We start from the raw sequence: 24,576 nt of genomic DNA, 5'->3' as shown, positions 1-24,576 counted from the left end.
TTTAAGAACAAAAAACATTTCCGAACTTAGTTTGCAATTTAACCGCCTTTGCATGTACCTATTTATTATTCTTAAAATTTCTATAAGCAGTATGAGCTTAGATCACGCCACGCTGAAGGCACCTTCTTTCAAATAAAAATTGTTAAAATGGGTTCATTTCATAAAGAATGAACTCTGAAAAACCAACACACCTACATACATTAAGTGGCGCAAATAATTTGCCGATAGATGGAGTGGCACACTCGGATGCTCATTGCGCATTCTCTACTTCACGCTGTTAAAAATTTGATAAATTGTTCAATAAACTATTTCAGTGAATATCAGTATTTTCTAAACTATGCACGTAACAAGAGAAAAAGCTTTTTATTCTAAGTTAATATAACAAAACATGTCCATAAATCGGTTCCAGCGCGCAATAAAAAGCTACTTTTAATTTAATAAATTGATTTATCTCATACACACAATACATACATAATTATGTTTATAGCTTACGCCAAAACACTAACAGGGAAATTAAATTATTATATTTTGAAGAATACCGTATACAACGAACTAGTATAAATATGGAAGTCTGACCAGGGCTCAAAAATTATCCCACGTATGCCTACGAGTATTAATTGTGCCGCGAGCGACCCAACTGTATTGTGTATACTGCGCACGACAACGTCCAATATTGTAATGCCGCGCACATAATACAATTTTATTTTAGCCAATCTAAACTTAGGGCCACTTGCGCCATCCAGGGTTAGCCACTAACTCGGGGTTAACCGGTTAAACCCGGAGATACCAGTTCAATTTAACCTTGGATTAAGAGTTTCCATTCTCCATGATTTATTAGGGTGTTATTGACACAATGAAAAATTAGGTTTATTGGTTTTCCTTTATTTCAAAATTTTCAAAAATAAGAATTTCATAGAAAAATTTCCGTTACTTCGTTAGATTCGAAAAACTATTCTTCCCTCTAAGCGGTACTTGCACCATCCCGCTAACCCGGGGTTAACCGGTTAAACGTGTAGCTCTCATGGCTACCAGTACAATTTGACCCCGGGTTAGAGGTATGATGCAAGTGGCCCTTAACGGTTAACTCCGAGTTTTTGGACCCGGGTACGTCCTTAAACTACGTCCATAAGAGGGGTATGGGCATTGTGAATGTCATCTCGCTTTGTGTGGTAGGGCACAGCCAGTGGATGTCATTCCAGATCTAGAGCAGAGCCCAACTGGGGAAGTACCTCCACCTTACAGAAAACAGCAGCCAAATAACACTAGACCCTACTCATAGTGTTGTGTTCCTGCCGGTGAGTAAGGTTGCCAGAGCTCAACGAGGGGGGAGGGGGTTAGGGTCGGCAACGCGCATGTAACTCTTCTGGAGTTGCAGGCGTACATAGGCTACGGAGGCTGCTTACCATCAGGCGGGCCGTATGCTTGTTTGCCACCGACGTAGTATAAAATAAAATAAAAGTTAGTGGCTAACCCAGGATTAATGCAAATGACCCTTATTCGTAATGCCCAGACTAATATCAGTCACGTGGGCCGTTTTTTTGAAATCAAAAACATATTCGAGCTTCGTCTAAGTATATGTATTCCACTCACTATACAATATTTTTTTATTTAAAAGGCTCCGCCACAGGTTTCATCAGTGAACAATGGGGAAGGCACCTGTCAAGGGGTTTATTATAGGTGGCTCCAGCATAGGTTTCCCCCGTTTCTAGTTTTATTCTATGGAGTCTGGATCAGGGACCGATTCGGTATCCCCTTCTAAAGTTTTGGAAGGGGTATTTCGTAAAGCTTTGCTTAACCAACGCCGTTGCTACCTAAAACCCTTTCATTTGGCTTTTTAAGCGCTTTTTAATGCGGTTAAGCAGGTCTCTTTTCAAATATCTGTTACCCGTCCCTAAGCGCTGACCTCTTGAAGAGGTATCCCTTATAACCTTTACCTATTTATCTTTCTATTAATAAAAATGGGATCAATATCAATTTATATTTTAAGTGATAGACTGGTTGTCTAGCGCGTTATTGACAGCACAGATGACATACATTTTTGAATTAATTAGGGAGGGGATACCTTTTCATTTGTAGAGGTAACTCTAAAAGCGAAACCCCTTCCTAGAGGTAAGTAAAATGACCGGGTAATCAATTAAAAGGGAAAGCAAATCGTTGGGGCTATTCGATAAACGACTAAGGTATTTAAAAAAATAAATTTCTATCTTTACATGAAACGGATTACATGTGTATTGAAATATGTGAATCAATTGACTACTTATTTAATTTTTATAAGCCTTAATAAAAACCAAAGTCTTGTTTTCCTGAAAATTACAGGATGTGTAAAATGTAAGATATATAGGGACTTTGCTATCTTTTCCAGCCACCACAAAATCTAGTGCCCATCGTTTTTAAAATTGATATTGAAAAGTACGTACTAAATATTTACTAATATACACATTATAATCGAAATGTAGGCCTTCCCACTTCCACTTTTTTAATTCAGGTTGAAACGGGTAAGATCTTCAGGTCACTGACATTTAAATTTGGCAAGCGAGGCACCAAATACCCTGTTTTGTCATTGTGCTTTTCACGTAACGTTCAAAACACTCAGTGCACCTATTTTCTTTTGAGCAGTACACATATCATATTATTAACAATATAAATGCCTATCGCGTCAATAGTAATTTGTTTTTACGATAATTATAGCTAATGTAGGTACATAATGTTGACTCAGCTGGCTCTTGTACTTATTCATTCAAGTTCCTGTAATGACGTCACTGGAAATGTTGTTGTAAAGGGCCCTAGACTTACTAGCAATTTTTTTTAGATTTTTCCAGACCAGAAAATAGCAATGATATTATGTGTGATGACATTTCACTGTGCCCTACCGTTTGTGTAACTGTAGAAGTTTATGTATAGATATGTGTATGGTGTTGCGCGGTGAGTCGGACTGTCCGGAACTGGTGAGTCGCCTGGTGCGCCTGCATGTTCCGGACGTTCCTAGGCAATCGCTAAGGGCTCCTCTACACGATGGCCCAGCGTAGGCCAGTCCAAGGGACGCAGCTATGCGGTGAAATGAGATAGCAATATCACTTGCTCCCTCTAACGCATAAATGCGTCCCTAGGACTGGCCTACGCTGGGCCATCATGTAGAGGAGCCATAAGACCGCGGCGACACGATCTGTTGGCGGTGCCGGCGGCGCGCACCGTGTCGCGCATGAATTCTCCATTGCTTCGCTCTCTCTCACAATTGAATGCGCTCTTGACATTAGCACCGGAGTGCGACTTGATTGCGTGGCGATGGGCGGCTGTGAGAAGGAAATGCCTGAGATTCTGTGAGATGATGGATGCTAGGCCCTCAACTGTTGTTGTGTAGTTTTACGCTGTTAATTTACCTGTATAATTTCATGACGTATTGGTTGCGACTGTAATGTTATGGAAATATGTTTGAAATAAATAAATAAATAAATATTCTCCCGGTCGGTTTCAACCACGCCACAGTGACTGTTTCATCTCCGTTCGTGTGGTCGCATGTCGCATGTGGCCCGCGTAGCCGATTTTGTTTGTGAAGACCCATGCACAAGACGGGCAGGAAAGCGCACCTGAAGTAGGGTGACCAGATGTCCAATATTTTACGGGTTGTCCCGTATTTCAGGCACGAATTTTTCATTTTCCCGTAATTAGGCGAAACAAATACGGGACACCACATTGTCCCGTAATTTTATGATTCAATGGCATTTAATAATAAAAATACCTAGGTATTCGAACAATATTTATTTTCTTCGCACATAGCATGGAATACTTCTGTGTATTCATATTAATTATTGTTTTAAGGGTTGGGAAAGTTGAAGAATTTTTTATTTAGTTGATAAATTCACACTCTTATCTAAATATGTAATTACAAATTGTTGATTTATGATTGTTTTATGGGTAGTTCATAAAGAAAATCAAATTTTGGAAAGGGTAGTGTATATAAAGATAGATAGAATACTCTTTATTGGTACACCGCAGTAAAATATACAGCTTAAACAAAGACTATTTGCAAAACAACAATTAGCAACAATTATTGTATAGGTTTTTTAGTTGATTATTTCATTTTCATATATAACGCTAAGAATTATTTTCTAATTTTATGTGTTCCGGCAGACTATTGTATATACTATTGTAAAGACTATTGTATGTTATGTATAAATATTAATACACACATATTGATAAATGCTTAAATAAATACAAAAAAAAAATTATACTTACTTCATTAAAAGCAAATTTTCAACAATTTTAAATTTATTTTAGCGATTTTAGCTTTGTTTTAGAGTTAGTTTAGCTACGTTGAAACTTGTTTAACAAGTTTCTTGCGATTGATTGTCACTGTGCATCATTAGTATCATTACAATACTTATTAAAAAAAAAAATTCCGCAATTAAAATTCTTGCAAGGAAGATAATATATAAGGGTACAAATATATATCCATGTCTTTAGCCCATGTGAAATCAACATGGTTCCATAGCATGGGTTCCATCACATGGTATTTCAGCTCTTTAGGAAGCATTGTTCTTAAAATATCAACATCTTTTAATCTCGACAGATTATCGTTGCCACTAGCAATCAAAGAGATATTTATAGTAACTTTCTCCAAATTATAATTGGGTGGAGTCAAACTTTTGTACTTTCTGAAATTTATTACAGAACCGTAATCGTACTGGGTAAATCTTTTACTGACAGCAATTTGAGCAAAATGAATGAGAGTTCTTCTACTAGTAGAGGTCGGAAAGTGTCCCAAAATAACTTCCCAAAAGTGGGGCTCAATTCTTTCAGGATCAAAACCGAAAGCTGTTGAAGATAGGAGCACATAGCAGACTTCGTAACCAATTAGCCCTTGGCTGCATAATGACTCTATAAGATCATTAGCTGCAGAATGATCGCGTAATAATTCTTCCGTCCCTGTGGCTTTCAAAAATTTGTTTATCGCTGGCCATGCCTTAGTCAATGTTGAAAGTGGAGGGATTAAATTGCTGAGGAACGCGACAGGCGCCAGGGCAATGAACCCTTTAATTTTCTCATTATATTCCGGCCTTGTTGATAATAGAATAAAATGTATCGTCGTCCCCTGGGAATGCCCTATTGTTCTTATGCTCTGCTCACCCGTAAATTCTAGGATGAAGTCAACTAAAGCAGCCAAATCGTAGTAACCAGCTTCATGAAAACTGAAGTCCCAGAACTTTGGTCCGGCGTCAGGATCCAGGTGTTTGTGTCTCCGGCCATATTTGTTGCCTCTTGTATTTCCAGACCACACGTCATAACCTTTATTAGCCAAAGTAATGATTAAAGACAAATTCCCTCTTATAATGAATGTGTCAGCAGAATCAAAAATCCCATGCATTACGAGAACGGGCCCCTTTGTCTCTCCATGGATATGAAATAAAGTTAAAATATATCCATCTTCAGTGACCACATCATGCTCTTCGACAGAATGTCCATATTTCATTCCAAGTTCAGTAAAACTTAATGTAGCATCTTCTGGTCTTGATTCATCTAGTAAAATCGAAAACGAAACTGATAAAACGGTTAGCCAAATTACCGCAGTCAGTAAGGTATTCATATTACTTGTTTCAACAAGACTGTTGTAGGTACTGATCACTGTTTTGTACTGCACTGGTACTATTATAAATACCTCGGCTAATGAAACCTAAGTTTAATATTTGTCATGGTTAAAGACACGGCAGCAAGTTTCAGTGAACGTTGATAGTTTAAAAACAAATAAATTCAGCGTGCAAATACAATGGAAATGAAAGTTAACAAACAAAGTTAAGAGTTAATAAAAGATAACATCAAATGTCAACGTTTCATTTAATCCGTTGATAAGGTATATGATACATTTTTAAACACATTTGTATAAGATATCTGTTTGCGCCGCATAAATATAACCTTTTTTATTATCTATTCTGACCTCCTTGTCGGGTTTTCAAATAAACGGCAAGGCGGAAAAAGAAGTATATGTACATGACACATTTCAATGTCTGAAGAGAAAAAATCCACAAATTACGATATTGCATGCACTACAAATAAATATATAAAGGAAAGTGAGATCCATATAATTCAAGCACATCAATATCCAAAGTGCCGCCGATCTGTGGACGCTCAACAAGGAGTAATTCAGAACCAGTATAATTTAATTATTTCGGTAAGTTATTCCGCATCTCCATTTTTTTGGCCTATGAAACGGATTCCAAATTTACCTTTAAAATTCTATAATTCATCCTTGTTGCTCACTGAATCGCGGTTTCTTAATTCTTTATCAAGATGTTCCCGTAGGTAATTAATTTATCCAAAGGTACAGTCAGTATACTAAGTTATTGTTATTGTCTGTTATTTTTACGCGTAGTGTGTGAAAATGTGTGGAATTATTCATCGCGCTACCTTATTCATAAATAGATGTGTTACAAATAATATTTCGTAATTTGTAACTGTCATATTGTGTTTTAATTTTCACGGGACATTTTTGCATGCAATGTTCGTTATATAATTTTTATGTATTTTAAGTTACAAAATACATTAAAATAAACTGAAAACTACGGGTAAATTATTCCTGAAGGCCTCAGTTTTTCTTTAACTGTAATTAACCTATTGCGAAAGTTACACTTGTATTAAGGTATCATACAAGCGGAACGTTCGTATTTACTTCATTTTCCTTCGACTTGTATTAAGATATTATTCAAGTTGAATATAATTTACAATTACTTGTGTATTTTAGGCAATTATTCATATTTTTCGTGCTGTCATAGTAACAACTAGGTAACCATGGCAACGAGACTTAAGCTCGCCGAAGCAAAGCGTGCTCAATGTTTCATACGTTTACAAAACATTTACGATATGATTCCAAAGCTAAGCAGTGACAAGAAGGCTCTATCGCAGTTCATCGCGCAAGCTCGATTGGTCGATCAACTGAGGAAAGAATTTATAGAGTTGATGGATGACGTCAATCTTCTGAACTTGGAGTTGGACCCGGAGTATAACGTGAACTACAGCGCAATGAACGCGTTTGAAGATCTCTACTGCGTAATCAAATGTCAAATTACAAAATTTGATGCACCTGCTCCGAGCCTCTCGACATCCAGGGATTCGAGCCATACCTGTAAGGACGACTCCATTAAAATCCCACGGATTGATCTTCCTTCTTTCGATGGAGATATCCAAAATTTCCCATACTTCTATGAAACATTTAAGCGTATCATACATGAGAATAAAAAACTTACAGATTCTGAGCGTGTTCATTACTTATTTAGTCATCTGACAGGAAAAGCAAAGTCGATCTGTGTGGGAGTTATACCTGCCGCAGAAAATTACAACACAGTTTGGGAAGCATTGATCGCAAAATATGATGATAAACGCGCATTGGCAACGTCATATTTAAACCAGCTGTTTTCGATGAAACCTGTCAACGTCAACGGTCCTTCGGCATCTATTTTAGAAAAAACAATTGATTCGTTTGCTGCTACTATTTCAGCAATAAAACAACTCAAGCTCGAAAACTTAAGTGACTTTATTTTCATTCATCTGGGTCTTAAGTTATTAGATTCAGATACCACAAAGAATTTTGAGATGTCTATTCGGAATTCTTCTAAAATGCCTACATATGACGAATTCATTTGTTTCGTTAGTGAACAAGTGAAGATTTTATATCGGACATCGCAACGAACGCCAACTAAGGCTGAAAGCGGCTCCGCTGCCAGCACTAGCAGCGTGCGAGCTCCTCTCCCTCGCACACCCCAAGCGTATGTTAGCACGCAAGGGCATGACAACGGAAATCCATGTGCTATGTGTAAGAGTAATGATCACTCGCAAATTTATAATTGTAATTCCTTCATGAAACTCCCACCTAACGAAAAATTTAATTTCGTTAAGGAAACTCACGCGTGCACTAATTGTCTGAACACGCATCATACTGCATCGAAATGTTCCTCAAAGAAAACTTGTCGTAAATGTCAAGGCAAACATCATACAACGTTACACTTTGAAAACTCAAAACCTGTAATGAATAGAAACGAGTCCAAGTCCTCACCTAAGGATGATAGTGAAGCTAGCACAAGTTCATCTGTGACGGACAACGGTGCCTCCGTATGTACTCATTCGGCATTGAGACAGACTAAATCACCCTTGACGGAAATTCTCGCCACTGCTAAGGTGCTAGCTAGTGGGCGTAACGGCAAGGACAAGGTTTTGAGATGTCTGCTGGATCCAGGATCACAGAAACATTACGTTACATTGAAGTGCTGCAAGAATTTAGGTCTTCCTGTACACAGCAGCCCCGTGACTTCAATAAATGGATTAGGGGGAACAACGATAACACAACCCATTCGAGGAACTGTCAACTTAACATTTAGGTCAAGATATGATCCTAAATCTCAATATACTATCGAAGCGCTTGTATTAGATGAGATCACGCCTGATTTACCGACCTGTCATATTGATCAATCTTCATCTGATCTGTTTGATAATTTACATCTAGCAGATGATTCCTGGGCGATCCCAGGAGAAATTGACGTACTTCTTGGTGTTAAGTTATTCACCAAATTGTTAATGTCGGATAAAATTGAGAACCAACCTGGTTTGCCTGACGCTTTAGAAACTACATTGGGGTACATCATATTAGGTGATGCTCCCGCAGTAAATGCTTCCTACTCAGCAGCTGGGTATTTTACTTCGGTTGAAGTGGGAAATTTGATGCAAAAATTTTGGGAAATTGAAGATTTAGATGGAGTCATTCATAGTCCTGCCGACAAACAAGCTGAAGACATATTCAAAAATACAGTGAATCGTTTGGAAGACGGGCGGTACGAAGTTGCACTTCCATTTAAATTGGAACCAAACAATTTAGGCAATTCTTACAAGACTGCTGAACGCAGATTTTTAGCACTTGAAAGAAAATTCCTCAAACAACCTGAGTTAAAGCCAGCTTATGATGAAGTTATCCGTGAACATATTGATAAAAAATATTTATCTGAGGTTCCGAATGATAAGTCAAATGATGCTTATCACATACCCCATCACGCAATTGTCAAAAGTGACAGAACAACCACAAAGGTGAGAATTGTGCTGGACGCTAGTGCACAGACCACAAGCGGCTTATCATTAAATGACATACTTCACGCAGGACCAAGTCTACAGGCTGACTTGTTCTGCATTCTCCTAAACTTGCGATTATTTGCTATTGCCATCACGTCTGATGTACGTCAAATGTATCTGTGTATTGACGTACGGGGGGAGGATCGTCCTTATCAGCGTATCCTTTATAGGTTTAGTCCTGAAGAAACTATAAGGGTGTTTCAATATAACAGGGTAGCTTTCGGTCTACGTAGCAGTCCTTTTCTGGCACTGCGAACTGTCAAACAGTTGGTAGCTGATGAAGGTGATAAATACCCACTCGCAAAAGAAATCGCATCTCGTGATATTTATATGGATGATGTAGCCAGTTCAGTTATTGATGAAGACCAGGCTGTACAAGCGACTAAACAACTGCTGGATTTGTTCTTGAAAGGCGGATTCCAACTGGCAAAATGGTCGTCTAATTCTGCGGCTGTTCTGAAAGAAATACCAAAGGAACTACATCTGTCCCAAAGTGTCACCTTCGACGATGATACAACGTTGAAGATTTTAGGTCTTCGTTGGTATCCTGGTGAAGATGTATTCAAGTTCCAGGTTAGTCCCGATGATCGACCGTGTAGTAAAAGAAACATTCTTTCATCAGTAGCTCGATTATTCGATGTTCTGGGCCTAGTTGCCCCTGTAATCGTGTTCGCTAAGCTTCTAATAAAGGAGTTATGGCTTTTGAAAATCGATTGGGATGAATTGCCGCCTGATCAAATTGTACGCCAATGGCAACAGTTCCAAAGTGAACTACCGCTACTATCTAACATTAGCATTTCCAGACATATAGGTGTTATTGAAAACTGTTCATTAACTATAGTTGGTTTTTCGGATGCTAGTGAAAGGGCTTATGGTGGAGTAGTTTATGCCTACGCCACCTTTCCTAATAATGACCGGGGTGTCATTAATTTAATTTGCGCTAAATCTAAGATAGCGCCCGTGAAGGTTGTTAGCCTAGCAAGACTGGAATTATGCGCAGCATTGCTATTGTCACAACTAATGAAAAGGGTGGTTGATACCTACTCAACCAGATACCCAATTGACTCTGTGTTGGCCTTTTCCGATTCAACAGTGACACTCTGTTGGATTCATTCGTCGCCCCATCGATGGCAAACCTTTGTGGCCAATCGAGTTACTAAGATCCAAGAGAACTTGTCAGGCGATCATTTTTATCATATCAAGGGAACAGAGAATCCAAGTGACTGCCTGTCTAGAGGCTTAACTCCAGCACAACTGGTGAACCATCCTCTATGGCTATCAGGCCCTCCATGGATGAAACTCCCAAAAAACGAATGGCCGATTCAGGCGTTTATTCCAGACGAAGTTAACGTTCCTGAAGAAAAAACGGTTTCTTTAATGACTTGTGACAATTCGAACGACAGCATAATTTATGATTTGTCTAAACGGTTCTCGTCATGGATGAGATATGTTCGCACAGTTGCCTATATCTTAAAATTCATAAAACGATTACCTAAAGGTCTTATTAGTGCTGATGACTTAACAACAGCCGAACTGGAAATTGTACGAGCTCTACAAAGAGTGTATTTCAGTCAACATATTTTAGACATGACCTTGAAAAAAGGGCTTACAAAGGCTTTAGCAAGCCTAAAGCCATTTATTGAAGATGGAATTCTTCGCGTCGGAGGACGTCTCAGTAATTCTAATGAAGATTACGATTATAAACATCCTTTGTTATTGCCACGTCGTGATCACATCATTAATCTACTGGTCGATTACTACCATCGACACCATTTACATGCAGGACCTGAAACTCTTATATCTATTCTGCGACATCGATTCTGGATTATAGCAGCTCGATGTATTATTCGTCATCGGATTCATTTATGCAATTACTGCTTCCGGACCAAGCCAAAGGCGAACTGCCCAATGATGGCAGATTTACCAGCATGTAGGGTAAATCAAGTTGAGAAAGCCTTTATACATACTGGTTGCGATTACGCTGGTCCTTTGTATTGTACACCTGTTCGACGAAGGGGTGTGAAGAGTCAAAAGGTTTATTTGTGCTTATTCACATGTCTCACAACGCGAGCAATTCATTTAGAACTTGCAACTGACTTAAGTACAGCAAGTTTTATGTCAGCATTTAAGCGGTTTTTATCCAGACGCGGTCCTGTTAAATACATATACAGCGATAACGGAACAAACTTCCAGGGAGCCAATACATATTTGCAAGAAATTCATAATTTCCTTGCGAATGAGTATAGAGAGGCTTGGGAAAATGAACTATCAGCCAATAAGATAATTTGGCGATTTATTCCCCCCAGTGCTCCACATTTTGGAGGATGTTGGGAAAGTAATGTTAAATGCGTCAAATTACACTTGTATCGTACTATAGGTAAACAAATTTTGTCATTTCAGGAATTAATGACAGTTCTATGTGAAATTGAGGCTTTATTAAATTCTAGGCCACTATCCGTGTTAAGCTCTGATCCCGCTGAGCCTTCCGCATTGACACCAGCTCATTTTCTTAATGTTACTCCATTGAAATATCTTCCAGCTGCGTCTGTTGCAGAGGTAACATCTGATCATCTTTTGCAAAGATATCAATTATTAGATCGTTTAACACAATCATTTTGGAAGAGGTGGCGCGATGAGTATTTGCACACGTTGCAAACCAGACAAAAATGGAATACTCCTTCTCAGCCTGTTAAGGAAGGAACAGTTGTAGTTATTCTTCAAGAGAATGTTATGCCTTTACATTGGCCGTTAGGTCTTATAACTAAACTCATGCCGGGCAAGGATGGTATTGCCAGAGTTGCTTTGGTTAAAACAAAATCAGGCATACTTAAAAGACCTTTAGTCAAATTATGTCCTTTGCCTTCTCAATAATATATGTATTTCTATTAGTAATTCGTTATTTCTCTTAAGTTATGTAGGCCTAATTTGTTTATGTTCATTTAGTTTTCTCTGAGCAATAAGGATGCTATTATGTAGTAAATGATTTATTTAAATAACTTTTGAAAACTATTCCTTTCAAGGCCGGGGGAATGTTTGCGCCGCATAAATATAACCTTTTTTATTATCTATTCTGACCTCCTTGTCGGGTTTTCAAATAAACGGCAAGGCGGAAAAAGAAGTATATGTACATGACACATTTCAATGTCTGAAGAGAAAAAATCCACAAATTACGATATTGCATGCACTACAAATAAATATATAAAGGAAAGTGAGATCCATATAATTCAAGCACATCAATATCCAAAGTGCCGCCGATCTGTGGACGCTCAACAAGGAGTAATTCAGAACCAGTATAATTTAATTATTTCGGTAAGTTATTCCGCATCTCCAATATCAATAAATGAGCTAGTATAATTAGGGAGTACATGTATAATATATGAGTATGGTCAGATAGCACGCACGTTGCGTCCTTATAGGCCAATTCGAGTTTTAAGTATTAAATCTCATTCCAATATGATACTGGTCTGATAGTGATCTGTCAGTGTCAAAAGTGACGTTTTGGAACCATCTCCTATTGGAATGATGTAAGAACCATGTTAGGCCAGTATCTTGTTATATTGTTTGAATTGACCTGTGAGTCCCGCGCCGTGTCTATTCCAATTTCAACATGGTGGTTATTTCTAACAGTTCAAAAATCAGATATGCACATGTGCCTGTCTACTCGTAACAAAAAAATTCACTACTTAGATTTTAATATGGATATTTTTCAAATCTATTGCAAGAAAGAAGATAATGACTTTGTTTACATCAAACCAGTGCACTTTCAAAATAGAATACTGCAACGTTGCAACAGCAACGCTGCTGCAGTTGCCATCTGAATGTCATAATTACTCAAAGTCTTGTAATGACGAGAATATATATGGATACAAATATACATCCATATCATTAGCCCAGATGAAGTCAATATGGTTCCATAGTTCCGGTTCCATTAAATGGTATTTAGGATCTTTAGGGAGCATTAACCTAAGAATATCTACATCCTTTACCGTCACTAATGGATCGTTTTGACCAACAAACAATGAGACATTTGTTGTAACCTGTTTCAAGTTATAACTTGGCGGTATCAAAGATTTGTACCTTCGGAAATTTTCTACAGGTCCATAATCATAGTTAGCAAATCTTTTATTGAAGATAAGTTGAAAATAATGTATGATACTTTTCCGACTAGTACCTGAAGGGTTGTGCCCAATGATAACTTCCCAAAACTCAGGCTCAATTCTTGTAGGATCGATACCAACAATTGGTAATACGGTACTCAAAAAGCAGAGATAGTAACTAAAAATCCTTTGGCTGCATAGTAATTTGTAAAGTTCACTCGCCGCTAATTGATCTCCTAGTAACTCCTCTATTCCTAAAGATTTCAAAAACCTATTTATCGCTGGACCTTCTTTAGCCAAGTTTGAAGCTGGAGGACGTACATTCCTTAAGAATGTTGCAGGCGCTAGGGCGATGAACCCTTTAATTTTCTCGTTATATTCTGGTCTTGATGACAATAAAACAAAATTGGCCGTCGTTCCTTGAGAATGTCCTATTGTTCTTATACTCTGCTCATCCGTAGACACTAGAATGAAGTCAACTAAAGCAGCCAGATCGTAGTAACCAGTTTCATGAAAACTGAAGTCCCAAAACTCTGCATCGGTGTCAGGATCCAGATATTTATGTCTCCGACCATACTTGTTGCCTCTTGTATTTCCAGCCCATACGTTGTAACCTTTGTTGGCCAATGTAATGATTAAAGACAAATTTCCTCTTAATATAAATGTGTCAGAGGAATCAAGAATCCCATGCATTAGAAGGATAGATCGCTTTGTTTTTCCAGGGATATGGAATAGAGTTAAAATGTATCCATCTTCAGTGACCACATCATGCTCTTTGACAGAGTGTCCATATTTAATTCCAAATTCAGTAATACTTAATGTCGCATCTTCTGATGGTTTTGAAACCCCCGGTGTTATGAAAAACGTAGCAGTTACAGAGATAAACAAAAATATCGTAACCGTACTAGATATAGTATTCATTATTGTCGAGGCGAAATCACAAGTATAGTATTTGATATGGTTAATATAAAGTCGCAGTACAAACTGTTATCGTTAAACAAACACCACCTGTTTTTAATTACACGATGTTGCAACGGAAGTAAATGTTAATGACAAAAGACGATACTGTTACGAAAATATATTGCAGGTACTTATCAAATTCAACCCGTTCTGGTGTTTTTTTTTTAGATTTCTCGTGTTTCGAATTTTTGTAAGTGGAATAGTGAACGAAGGAGCAGCTATAGGATATTATTTACGATTTTCGTGGTTTAGTATTAAATGTAATATTATAAATATAACCTACATATTATATATGTATATATAGCCGTACGTAATGATTTAGTTCAGTTGTTCCGCTCCAAAAAATAACATGTTTATACATATTAGGTATTAAATAAGATGCCATATTGCTAAGTCACAATGTTATTTATATTTAGATATATCTTTTAATTAAAAAAAAAACAATGAAAATGGCAGATTTAGGTATTGTATTTATTCATTCATCCTCGTTAGGCTAAACATGTGTTCGTGCAAAATCGAAATGAAATGATAATTCTTTACGAGTATTCGAATTTAATCAAAGACTTGTTGTTATTTATATTGAAATTGGCTTATTGTTTATTCTATTTTAGTTTAATTTAAGTTAATGTAGTTTAGTAGTTAATTAAGTTAATTTAAGGTAGTCTTATATAGTAGAAATATTATGTATTTTATAATACACCCATTTGATTGTATGTTGTGGCTATGATATTTACCTTTTGTAACACCTTTTATGTAAACCCTTTTTATATGCAAATAAATGATTATGAATTCTTAATTATGAAAGACATATTATTACTTGGTGGCAGTGCAAATTTCTCAAATAATAAAAAAAACTGTACTAATCTATTCACGAAACGAAATTCGTAAATTAAAATTATTAAAAATAAAACAAATAAATATATAGAAAGGTGTTCTTCACTTCTCTGTCTACAAGTTGGCTAATTGTTTGTAATATCTTTCCCCTAAACTTTATACTGTCTTAAACAAAAATACATGTTTATTACAATACTGTGTTATTTTAGTAAACACATTCCTACCTACACACTCCCTTCTAAACATATTTCTATCTAACATGCCCTCTCGCGCATGAGAGGAGGCCCGTGCCCAGCAGTGAGACGTATATAGTCTGAATAATTATTTATCTAACATGTCCGCGTTATTCGAAGTCTTCTAATGACGAGAATATATACGGATATAAATATACATCCATATCATTAGCCCATACAAAGTCAAGATGGTTCCATAGTATTGGTTCCATTAAATGGTATTTAGGCTCTCTAGGGAGTAACGATTTTAGAATATCTACATCTTTTACCCTCGATAATGCATCGTTTTGGCCAACAATCAATGATATTTTTGTTGTGACTTTCCCTAAATTGTAACTAGGGGCAACCAAAAGTTTGTACCGTCGGAAATTTTGTAAAGGTCCAAAATCGTAGTTAGCAAATCTTTTACCCAGAGCAATTTGATCAAAGTGCACAAGACTTTTTCGACTACTAGCTGCCGGGTAGTGTCCTGTGATAACCTCCCAAAAATCAGGCTCAATTCTTTTAGGATCGAAGCCAGCAAATGGTGAAACGGCAAGTATAAAGCAGAGATCGTAGCTAATAATCCCTTGGCTGCATATCAATTCGATAAGTTCACTAGCTGCGGATCGATCTCGTAACAGCTCTTCTATTCCTAATGATTTCAGAAACTTGTTTATGAGTGGTCCTACCTTAGTGACAGTTGTTACTGGAGGGATTAAGTGATTAAGGAATGCGATAGGCGCTAAGGCAATGAATCCTTTAATTTTCTTGTTATATTCCGGTCTTGTTGATAATAAAACAAAATGTGCTGACGTGCCTTGAGAATGTCCTATCGTTCTTATGCTCTTTCCACCAGTCGTATCTAGAACGAAGTCAACTGTTGCGGCTAGATCATAGTAACCAGCTTCTTGAAAACTGAAGTCCCAAAACTCTGCGTCGGTGTCAGGATCAAGATACTTATGTTTCCGACCATACTTGTTGCCTCTTGTATTTCCAGCCCATACGTCATACCCTTTATCGGCCATTGTAATGACTAAAGAAAGCTTCCCTCTTATGATAAAAGTATCAGCGGAGTCTAAAATGCCATGCATAAGAAGTACAGGTCCATCTCTGATCCCGGGAATATGGAATAAAGTTAAAATATATCCATCTTCAGTGACTACATCGTGTTCTTCGACGGAATGTCCATATTTCATTCCAAGCTCAGTGAAATTCAATTTAGCATCTTCTGGCCGTGTATGTAATATGGAAAGCGAAGCCGAAAAAGTAACGAGCAAAACGATTGTTGTGAATATAGAGTTCATTTTTGTTGAAGTCCAAGTTTGGCACAATGTGAAGGAGTAATGCAATTTGTTATCGTACATTACCTTTATAGAACGTGAATACATTCAATAACGGATATAAAAGTGACGTTGCATTCGTATTAAATGATAACATTGATAACGTTAAGGTCCTGTGACAATACCTAAATTTTAGCGGCAATTTTATTCAAAAACTATATTTTCTTAGGAAAATAAATACGTAGACGTTGAGTATTCATTTCAAAAATTTCAAGGTTAAAATATCTCGATTTGTATTGCGTAAGATTTAGTAATAAAATATTTTTGAGAAAGTATTATGTACGAGTATAATTTTTTCGGCGACTTTAATAGTTTAATTAATTTCGTATACCAAACTGTAATCTCATACTTTTTTATTATGGACTCCCGACTGAACTATAATGTCTTCTCATGAAACGCTTTAGTTAACTATAATGAGTAGAAAAAGTATTACATATTTTCGTTGACACTTAAAAACATTTAGCGGATCTGCGATACAATAGTGATATAATCAAGCTTTTCAATCTCGTACCTTACTTAGGCCACTCAATGTGGCCTAAACACGATACCTACTCGACTGAAAAGCTGTCTATCATATCATAATTTTATAAAATTGTATATTGTAACAATCCTTGTTGACAAACATGAACATGGAAGACGTTGTTTTTTTTTTCTTTTTTTTTATTAGTAAATTATTAAAAACTAAAGAAAACAAACCTTAAAATAAAATAAAAAACTTAAAAATAAAATTAATTATACGCTTAGCCTAAAATAACCCCCCCCTGCATTGCACCTGGCGTTGTTTTTTGTAATTCTACATCCTACATGTGATTTATTTGTTCGATTTATTTTTATTTTTCATAACGGCTTCCTAGTCCATTTGGTTAGTCATTCTACCAAAGCAGGAGTTCCCGGGTTAAAATTCTGATAAAGGTATTTTTTGTGTGGTCATTACAGATATATTTTGTTCTAGAGTTCTTTATTCTTTATTAAGGTAAACACAAAGTATAAGTTTACAGCTACAGCCAAGGCACTTATACTGTTAATACATATGTAGTCAGAACATAAAATTAGTAAACTTGTATTACACACATTATACATTTTTGGAACTATCTCTAGAATTAAACATACATATAATGTATTACTAAGTTACATAGAGATTTAAAAAAATGATATTAAGTAACATAGGTAGAGTTTTAAAAAATCCTGATACTACGTTGTAGGGACGGCCAGTTGTCTGAGAATATGTCTGCATTTTGGACTGTAGCTATGAAGTTATTTAGTAATTCTATTGCTTGGTACGTGGGTGCATTTGAACCGTGATAGGTGCGAACATTTGGATATGCGAAAAGGTTTCTGGCTCTACGTGCTCTAGTTATGGATGTTCTATCGTATATACTATACATCGTCGTATGGTACCCACAACACTAGGCTTATCGAGCTTATCGGGGGACTAGGTCAATTTGTGTATGATTTTACTTTTTTTATTAAATTTTCCATACCAATCAATCCATAAAAGTCATACCTACAACAACGTTATGTTGACCCGCGACCTGCGACCAATCGAACTCTGACACATGCTGAGATTGTAATCTTTTGTCCGACCATTTATATTAAAATTATTAAACTAGGACAGTATGGTAACCACTAACGGCACCAATCATGAAATATTTAAGAGAAAATTTGGACTATTTAGTGTTTTAAGATTGTTACCCACTGTTACAACCTCCCCGACATTCACGATATAATCAACACGAGAACTATCAGCCGCGAGACCCGAGGTCACAGCCTAAGAATAGTTCGCACTCCCACTACTACTAAAGCTGCTTAACATTCTTTGTCCAACCGTGTCGTGGCGGCTTGGAACTGTTTACCGGATAGTGTTGTAAGTGCTCCATCGGTCAATGTTTTTAAAAACAGATTGGACAAGAGGTTTTTAAACAATAAGTTAGACTGATGTACTTAGTGATGTGATACGACTTTACAAACTTTGAACTGTATAATACAGGACACTGTGTGACATAGGCTCATCAGCTAAATAGCTGCTCGCCTATAATTATATAATAATATAATAATAATAATATTTTTCTTACCCGTAAAATTAAAAACGCTTTGCGTCATAAAAGTTGAATTACCAATTCGCCTTTTACGTTACTGACGTGTTCAATGAAAGATACTGTTTTTTTTTTCTCCAATAATGGACAGTATGGCGACATTTCTTTTAGAACTGACCAAAATTAGTTAAACGTCAAACTTAAGCAGCTCAATGACTCTTGTTTATGGTAAAATGTCGCCAGTGTTAAAACCTTGGAGGATTTAACAATTGGAGTGGCCTTTAAGAGCTTACCCCTCGGCCAATGGTCATATGTATTGTATGGACTGACGTTTATCTGACATGGCCATTTGTACGTTACGTACAAATAGTCATACATTTGACGTGCCCCTCCCCTGCAAAAATCGGCAGAATGTTTTGTACAGAAAATTACAGACAAGGCGTCTCCAGTTGTTAAATCCTCCAAGGTTAAAATCGATGTTAAATACTTATTTAACAGAATTTGTGATAGAGTCTGGCTACTGCAATATTACACAATATTTTGGAGGGAAATTCAAAAAATCTTGGGCTGGTCACACTTTGTGTACTAGGAATTATAGTTTTGATACTAGAAAATATTTTAGATTTTCTGTGCACACGTAAGGTACCTAAGCAAATAAGTTAATATACGTTGACGTGCACTCAAAGTCAGCTCACGTAATTTCTACCTCTATGTAAAGTACGAAGACATATATAGACATGTTTCGCCAAGAAAGTTTTATATATTTTTTAAATTTTTATATGAACTTACTACTGACCAGTCATTCCACAGATTTCTTCTAAATATTTCAGTAAATCGTTATTTTCCTATGTTTTGATTTTATTGATATTTTCCAGAACTTCTAGTTAAACCGTTTCTTTACACACATTGTCATTTTCATGAGATTCAGGTATTAATAAATTCACGTACTTAATCAAAGTTATAGGAAAATGTTAGAACTAGTAAGTACTTAAAGAATCAAAATATTAATAGAGCAACCTACTAAATTGAGTTTGGATTTATTAGTATTGTTTCGAAGATTTCGGCGAAAAATATAATTATTTCCAAATGGAAATCCAAAGGATTTCACAGTTGCATAGGACGTACCATTTGGGAATACCTCGCTTTTATTCAAACTACCTCACGTAGGACCGACATTTCAAAATGGCCGACGTTTTAACCTAATACAAATTCTTTGGAATTGACGACGTGCAGCAAGGGCATATTTCATAAGCTGGGAAATATGCGTCGTATGTGCTGGGAAATTACGATGAAAATTTTGCAACGAACGTTGTAGTTTTATTAGAGAATAGTTTCGTGCGGTTCCGGGTAGCAGATTGTATAGGTGAGTAACGGAAACAACTTTTACAGTTAGTAAGTACATAGTGATACTTTACTGCACTAGTGCGATAATTAGCACATTACGTAAATATATCGAATTTTTTAACGGCCAAATGTACTGTAAAATGTTGTACGATACATGTGCGAATAGGCAATTTGCAACTCGTATCGATTTAATTTATCCCCGCTCGTTGCGAATTTGCTAGTTTTCGCACTTGTATTGTAATGTAATAAATAAAATAAAATAAAAATAGCCTTTATTATTGAAGTTTTTACATTTGTAAGTATATTTATTTATCATTTCAACTCCAACTCGTCCCTTGACGAAGGTCTCTTCCAAAGTCTTCCATTCTGGTCTATTTCTTGCAACACTCATCCAAGCTTTTTCTCCAGTCTTTCTTAGGTCGTTGGACCATCTGTACTGTTGTGGCCCGCTTTTTCTGGTGTTATATCTTGGGCACCACTCCACAAGTTCTCTAGTCCATTTATCTTTGTTTTCCCTCATTATATGGCCAGCCCATCTCCACTTTTGTTGCTTGATCACTGATGATAGGGTTTTGGTCTTGGATTTTGCTTTTAGTGTAGTTATTTTCACCCTATTGTAATGTACTATTTTTATGATATAGGAGGCAAACCAGCAGACGAATCGCCTTATGGTAAGCGATTACCGAAGCCCATGGACACCCGCAACACCAGAGGGGCTGTTAAGTGCACTGCCGGCCCTAGAGATAACTAGCGAAACAGTGCGCAATAATTGATAGGAGTATTATGGACAGGGCCGGATTTAGGGGAGGGCAACCGGGGCTACTGCCCCGGGCCTCCACAAAAGAGGGACCCCCCACAATAGAGAATTCGGTAAATTTACCATTTTATTTGGAAAAAATTTGGGGCCAGGGGGCCTCCACTCCTTTATTGCCCGAGGCCTCCAGACCTCTAAATCCGGCATTGATTATGGATGAGTTTGTTCCCCTTTGTGACAGAACTTACGACCTAACTAAGTTATAACTATATATATTTACACCAAACCAAAACCTACACCATAACTAACATATATGAAACAATAGCCTTTCCCAAATCTTCATAACACATCATAAAGCCGTAGGAAGCCCGCACTTAACGTATAAGATGTCAGATTGGAGAGCCCTTCAAAGGATACGTCAAAGTATCTCGCCGGATGTGTCAATTTGCCGCCATCTTGAAATCAGAACTTATTGCCTTTTTGTTTAACTTGACCCAGAAAGGAGAGAGGTTAAGAATGGAACAAAGGCTGTATAAAATTATATATTTTATACACATACATACAAGGTGTTTTAAAAATAGTGGGGGATCCCTTTAAGGGCATATTCAGTATCATATTCTGACTAGGAGAAAGCAGAAGAAAAGTTTATTTGACGTTTAATTTTTTTTTTCTATGGGGCAGGTCGTCCAAGTCCTCCAACTATGGAGTGTGGAATTAAGAGGAGTGACATCTCTTATGGTAGAACTGTTGCAAAAGTGTCCAGCTGTCAGCTATAAATAATAGTTCCAAATCTCTCCAGAGTAGCGCTAGAGTAGCTAAGAACGTAGGCGTTATTGACGGAGTGAAGTGCGCTATCTATGATTTGATTTTTTTGTTCAAGTATTCTAGGGATTGTAGCGCCACCTATTTAAGGTTTTTTGATGACACTTTTAATTTTGGTACATGTAGATTTCTTTCCTTACCTCCACCTTCCATACCTCCAACCCTCCATGCAAAAGCCAAAAAATTTCACGTCAAATTTTTTTGCTACTTTTTCCAACTCAGAATACGATACCTAATAGGTATGCCCTGATCCTTACTGTTTGTAACATCCTGTACCTATACTTAAAAAAGAAATTACCTACTTACTTGCAGTTTTAAGGTGGTTTGATATTATAATTTTACTTTTAAGTCATTTAATTGGGATCAAATATAAACGTGAATGTCATGTGCATTATAAAATAGTATAAGTACTTATATTTAAACATGGTCTCGGCAACATCGACATCAACTGTACGGCTTATGTACGCCTGGTCGCTTTACAAGTATTATTTAGTTCAACATTGCGTTGAATATTTCAATAGGCGCTGATAATTATGCCATAATCGTAAAGACAAAGTATTAAATATGATATATTTGTATCTCCTTGGATTTCACGGGCCTATAAATCTCGGTCTTTTGATAGGCTTGCGTAGGGATATAGATCAAACACGTAGAGGCCCATTGGAGAGCTTTAATGTCACGTAGAACGCCTGCTGGAACCCGGTCACAGGCGCAACAATAGACATTGAACCGGTCGGTCATACCTACCTTAATATATATTTAAGAAAGAAGTCCATCGGAAAGTCGGCATTTGATGAAACATACCTTTTGATATTTAGGTATTTGACATTAGGAGACTTGGACGATATGAATAACAGGCATTATGACATTCGGCCATTTAAGGAAGGAAACAAATCAAGATTTTTACGCAAAATGGGACTGTTCTTTTGAAATTTAGGACATATAAAAATGGCATTATGATATTTAGGTGCAATGAAACCAACGCGCAAAAATCTACGTCAACACATAGATTATTAACTGGACACTGTAAGTTGAACAAACACATGTTTCAAATTGGAAAGAAACAAGATGCGACATGCTGGTTCTGCCAGGAGTTCGAGGAGACTGCAATGCACATTCTCTGTTCCTGTGGACCACTAATGTCAAAAAGAAGTACCTACACTTAAGGCGGCACGTATTGCAACCCTATGAGGTACAGAAAATTATTGCCCAAAGAATCTGGAACTTCCTGGATTCAACGGGCATTAGTAATGAAGTTTAAAGGGCCGTCAATAGATCACTGCTTGGTCGACGTGGCACTCAAAGGCCCGAAACAACCCAATAATAATAATAATAACATTGCAAACGTTCATCCAAGCTTATATTTACTCGGAATATAATATTAAGAAAGAGATTATAAAATATTCTATGGCATGGTTATTTTTTATCCGCTGAAAACATTAACCAATCTAATTTTGTCGCCATTTGCAATTAAATTTGAAACAGCTCCAATAAAGAACTGGACCGATAAAAGTTAATCATTATTACAAAATTCCAATTATCATAAAAGCGTTGGACACCCCTGGCCCTGTGTTCATATAGCTGCCCGTAGCCGAGTCGAACAGGTTAACCAATGAAGCCTGACCCTCTAGCACAGTGGTTCCTAACCTTTTCAGTCCTGTCACCCCTAAGATTAACTAGGGATCCTGATTTTACCCCTTCTCTCAATAATCATCAATAGTTAATAGAATCAGGCGTTACTTTGTGGAAATCCATGCTAATTAAAGCAAGAAATATTACTTTGCTAATCCGCGAGAAAAAAATGAATGAATGAATGCGTGTTTTTCTCGCAGATTAGCAAAGTAATATTTCTTGCTTTATCATCAATAGTCTTTCTTATAGGTCTAATTTTTGTTATCTTTAGTTAAGCTTATTGCCCCCGTGAAATACCACTTTTACTCCCACGGGGGTAATTACTCCCAGGTTAGGAACCGCTGCTCTAGCATGACTTGCGTTCACGCGCGCGACTCCATACATCTAGCGCGACTTCAAGTATGGAGTCGCGTGCGAGAACACAGGTCATGCTAGAGGGTCAGGTCTAGAAATCCATATCTAATGGGGACCAAACACTGTCCGCTATATAAATCGGCGAATAATTATTCGACATTATTGTAAAAACATATATACCTTTGATAAAAAAATTGATTTTTAACAAGCAGTAACGTCTGCGAACGATGCTATTAAGCTTAGAATAAATTTAAAAGTGGAAAACTTGAACTCCAGAGGCCGTGAGTTCAAGTCTCACGCAAGACAGTAATTTTTCCGTTTTTAAATTTACCTTCATATATTTTTATAGAGTCTGTTCGGAAAGACAAGAGTCGTGGGAATGTATTGGGCCCCATACATTCTACGACTCTTCTCTTTCCGCACAGACTCTAGTAGTTTATCATAAAAATGAATAGCATTAAAACACGAGTGTGAGTTTATGAAATGAGTTGAAGGCGAGTTTCATACAGTTATATCTACACACATATTATAAAAGTAACACACATATTAAATTTGTTCAGACTCTGTAAGATTTTGAAATACTCTCTGGGCTTTGACGACCGGTTTGGCCTAGTGGCTAGTGACCCAGCCTACGAAGCTGATGGTCCCGGGTTCAAATCCTGGTAAGGGCATGTATTTGTGTGATGAACATGGATATTTGTTCCTGAGTCATGGGTGTTTTATATGTATTTAAGTATTTATAAATATTTATATATTATATATATCGTTGTCTAAGTACCCTCAACACAAGCCTTATTGAGCTTACTGTGGGACTTAGTCAGTTTGTGTAATAATGTCCTATAATATTTATTTATTATTTATTTATTTACTATGTATTTCCCATTGCTAACAGGGCATGTTATTCATTTCAAGCCTCCGTCACTAAATTATATATTTTTTATATGATAGCAGCCGCCTGATGAGGGGACGGCTACCATCGCCCATGGACATAAACAACAGAGCCACCTAAGCGTTGCCAATGAAGAGCCGCATAGCAGCGCAAAGAAAATACCTCAGGAGGTAAGGTGAGGGGGCAAAGTACGCCAT

The 24,576-nt window shown here is 37.0% G+C and overlaps 4 protein-coding genes across 4 annotated transcripts; 1 reads left to right on the top strand and 3 right to left on the bottom strand.

Moving 5' to 3' along the window:
• Positions 1–4,402: 4,402 nt before the first annotated feature.
• LOC133527118 (lipase 1-like) lies at positions 4,403–5,878 on the bottom strand. The gene has a single exon (XM_061864010.1). It carries the CDS (start codon positions 5,579–5,581, stop codon positions 4,403–4,405), a length of 1,179 nt encoding a protein of 392 aa, XP_061719994.1. The 5' UTR covers positions 5,582–5,878.
• A 2,135-nt stretch (positions 5,879–8,013) lies between these two features.
• On the top strand, positions 8,014–10,936 carry LOC133527117 (uncharacterized). Its single transcript, XM_061864009.1, has 2 exons — positions 8,014–9,678; positions 10,751–10,936. Exons 1-2 carry the CDS (start codon positions 8,014–8,016, stop codon positions 10,934–10,936), a joined length of 1,851 nt encoding a protein of 616 aa, XP_061719993.1.
• A 1,730-nt stretch (positions 10,937–12,666) lies between these two features.
• LOC133526941 (lipase 1-like) lies at positions 12,667–14,574 on the bottom strand. Its single transcript, XM_061863802.1, has one exon. It carries the CDS (start codon positions 14,121–14,123, stop codon positions 12,933–12,935), a length of 1,191 nt encoding a protein of 396 aa, XP_061719786.1. The 5' UTR covers positions 14,124–14,574; the 3' UTR covers positions 12,667–12,932.
• A 748-nt stretch (positions 14,575–15,322) lies between these two features.
• On the bottom strand, positions 15,323–16,709 carry LOC133526940 (gastric triacylglycerol lipase-like). Its single transcript, XM_061863801.1, has one exon. It carries the CDS (start codon positions 16,597–16,599, stop codon positions 15,340–15,342), a length of 1,260 nt encoding a protein of 419 aa, XP_061719785.1. The 5' UTR covers positions 16,600–16,709; the 3' UTR covers positions 15,323–15,339.
• Between the last annotated feature and the right edge of the window lie 7,867 nt (positions 16,710–24,576).

This window comes from Cydia pomonella, chromosome 17 (genome assembly GCF_033807575.1).
Source record: "Cydia pomonella isolate Wapato2018A chromosome 17, ilCydPomo1, whole genome shotgun sequence".
Lineage (NCBI taxonomy): Eukaryota > Metazoa > Arthropoda > Insecta > Lepidoptera > Tortricidae > Cydia > Cydia pomonella.
This window is presented reverse-complemented; position numbering and strand designations above follow the sequence as displayed.

Coding starts and splice junctions, on each gene's coding strand:
- LOC133526941 (XM_061863802.1), bottom strand. CDS start 14,123: ATGAATACTATATCTAGTACGGTTACGATATTTTTGTTTATCTCTGTA.
- LOC133526940 (XM_061863801.1), bottom strand. CDS start 16,599: ATGTATTCACGTTCTATAAAGGTAATGTACGATAACAAATTGCATTAC.
- LOC133527117 (XM_061864009.1), top strand. CDS start 8,014: ATGAATAGAAACGAGTCCAAGTCCTCACCTAAGGATGATAGTGAAGCT. Junction 9,679..10,750: donor AAGATGTATTCAAGTTCCAG/GTTAGTCCCGAT, acceptor CATTTATTGAAG/ATGGAATTCTTCGCGTCGGA.
- LOC133527118 (XM_061864010.1), bottom strand. CDS start 5,581: ATGAATACCTTACTGACTGCGGTAATTTGGCTAACCGTTTTATCAGTT.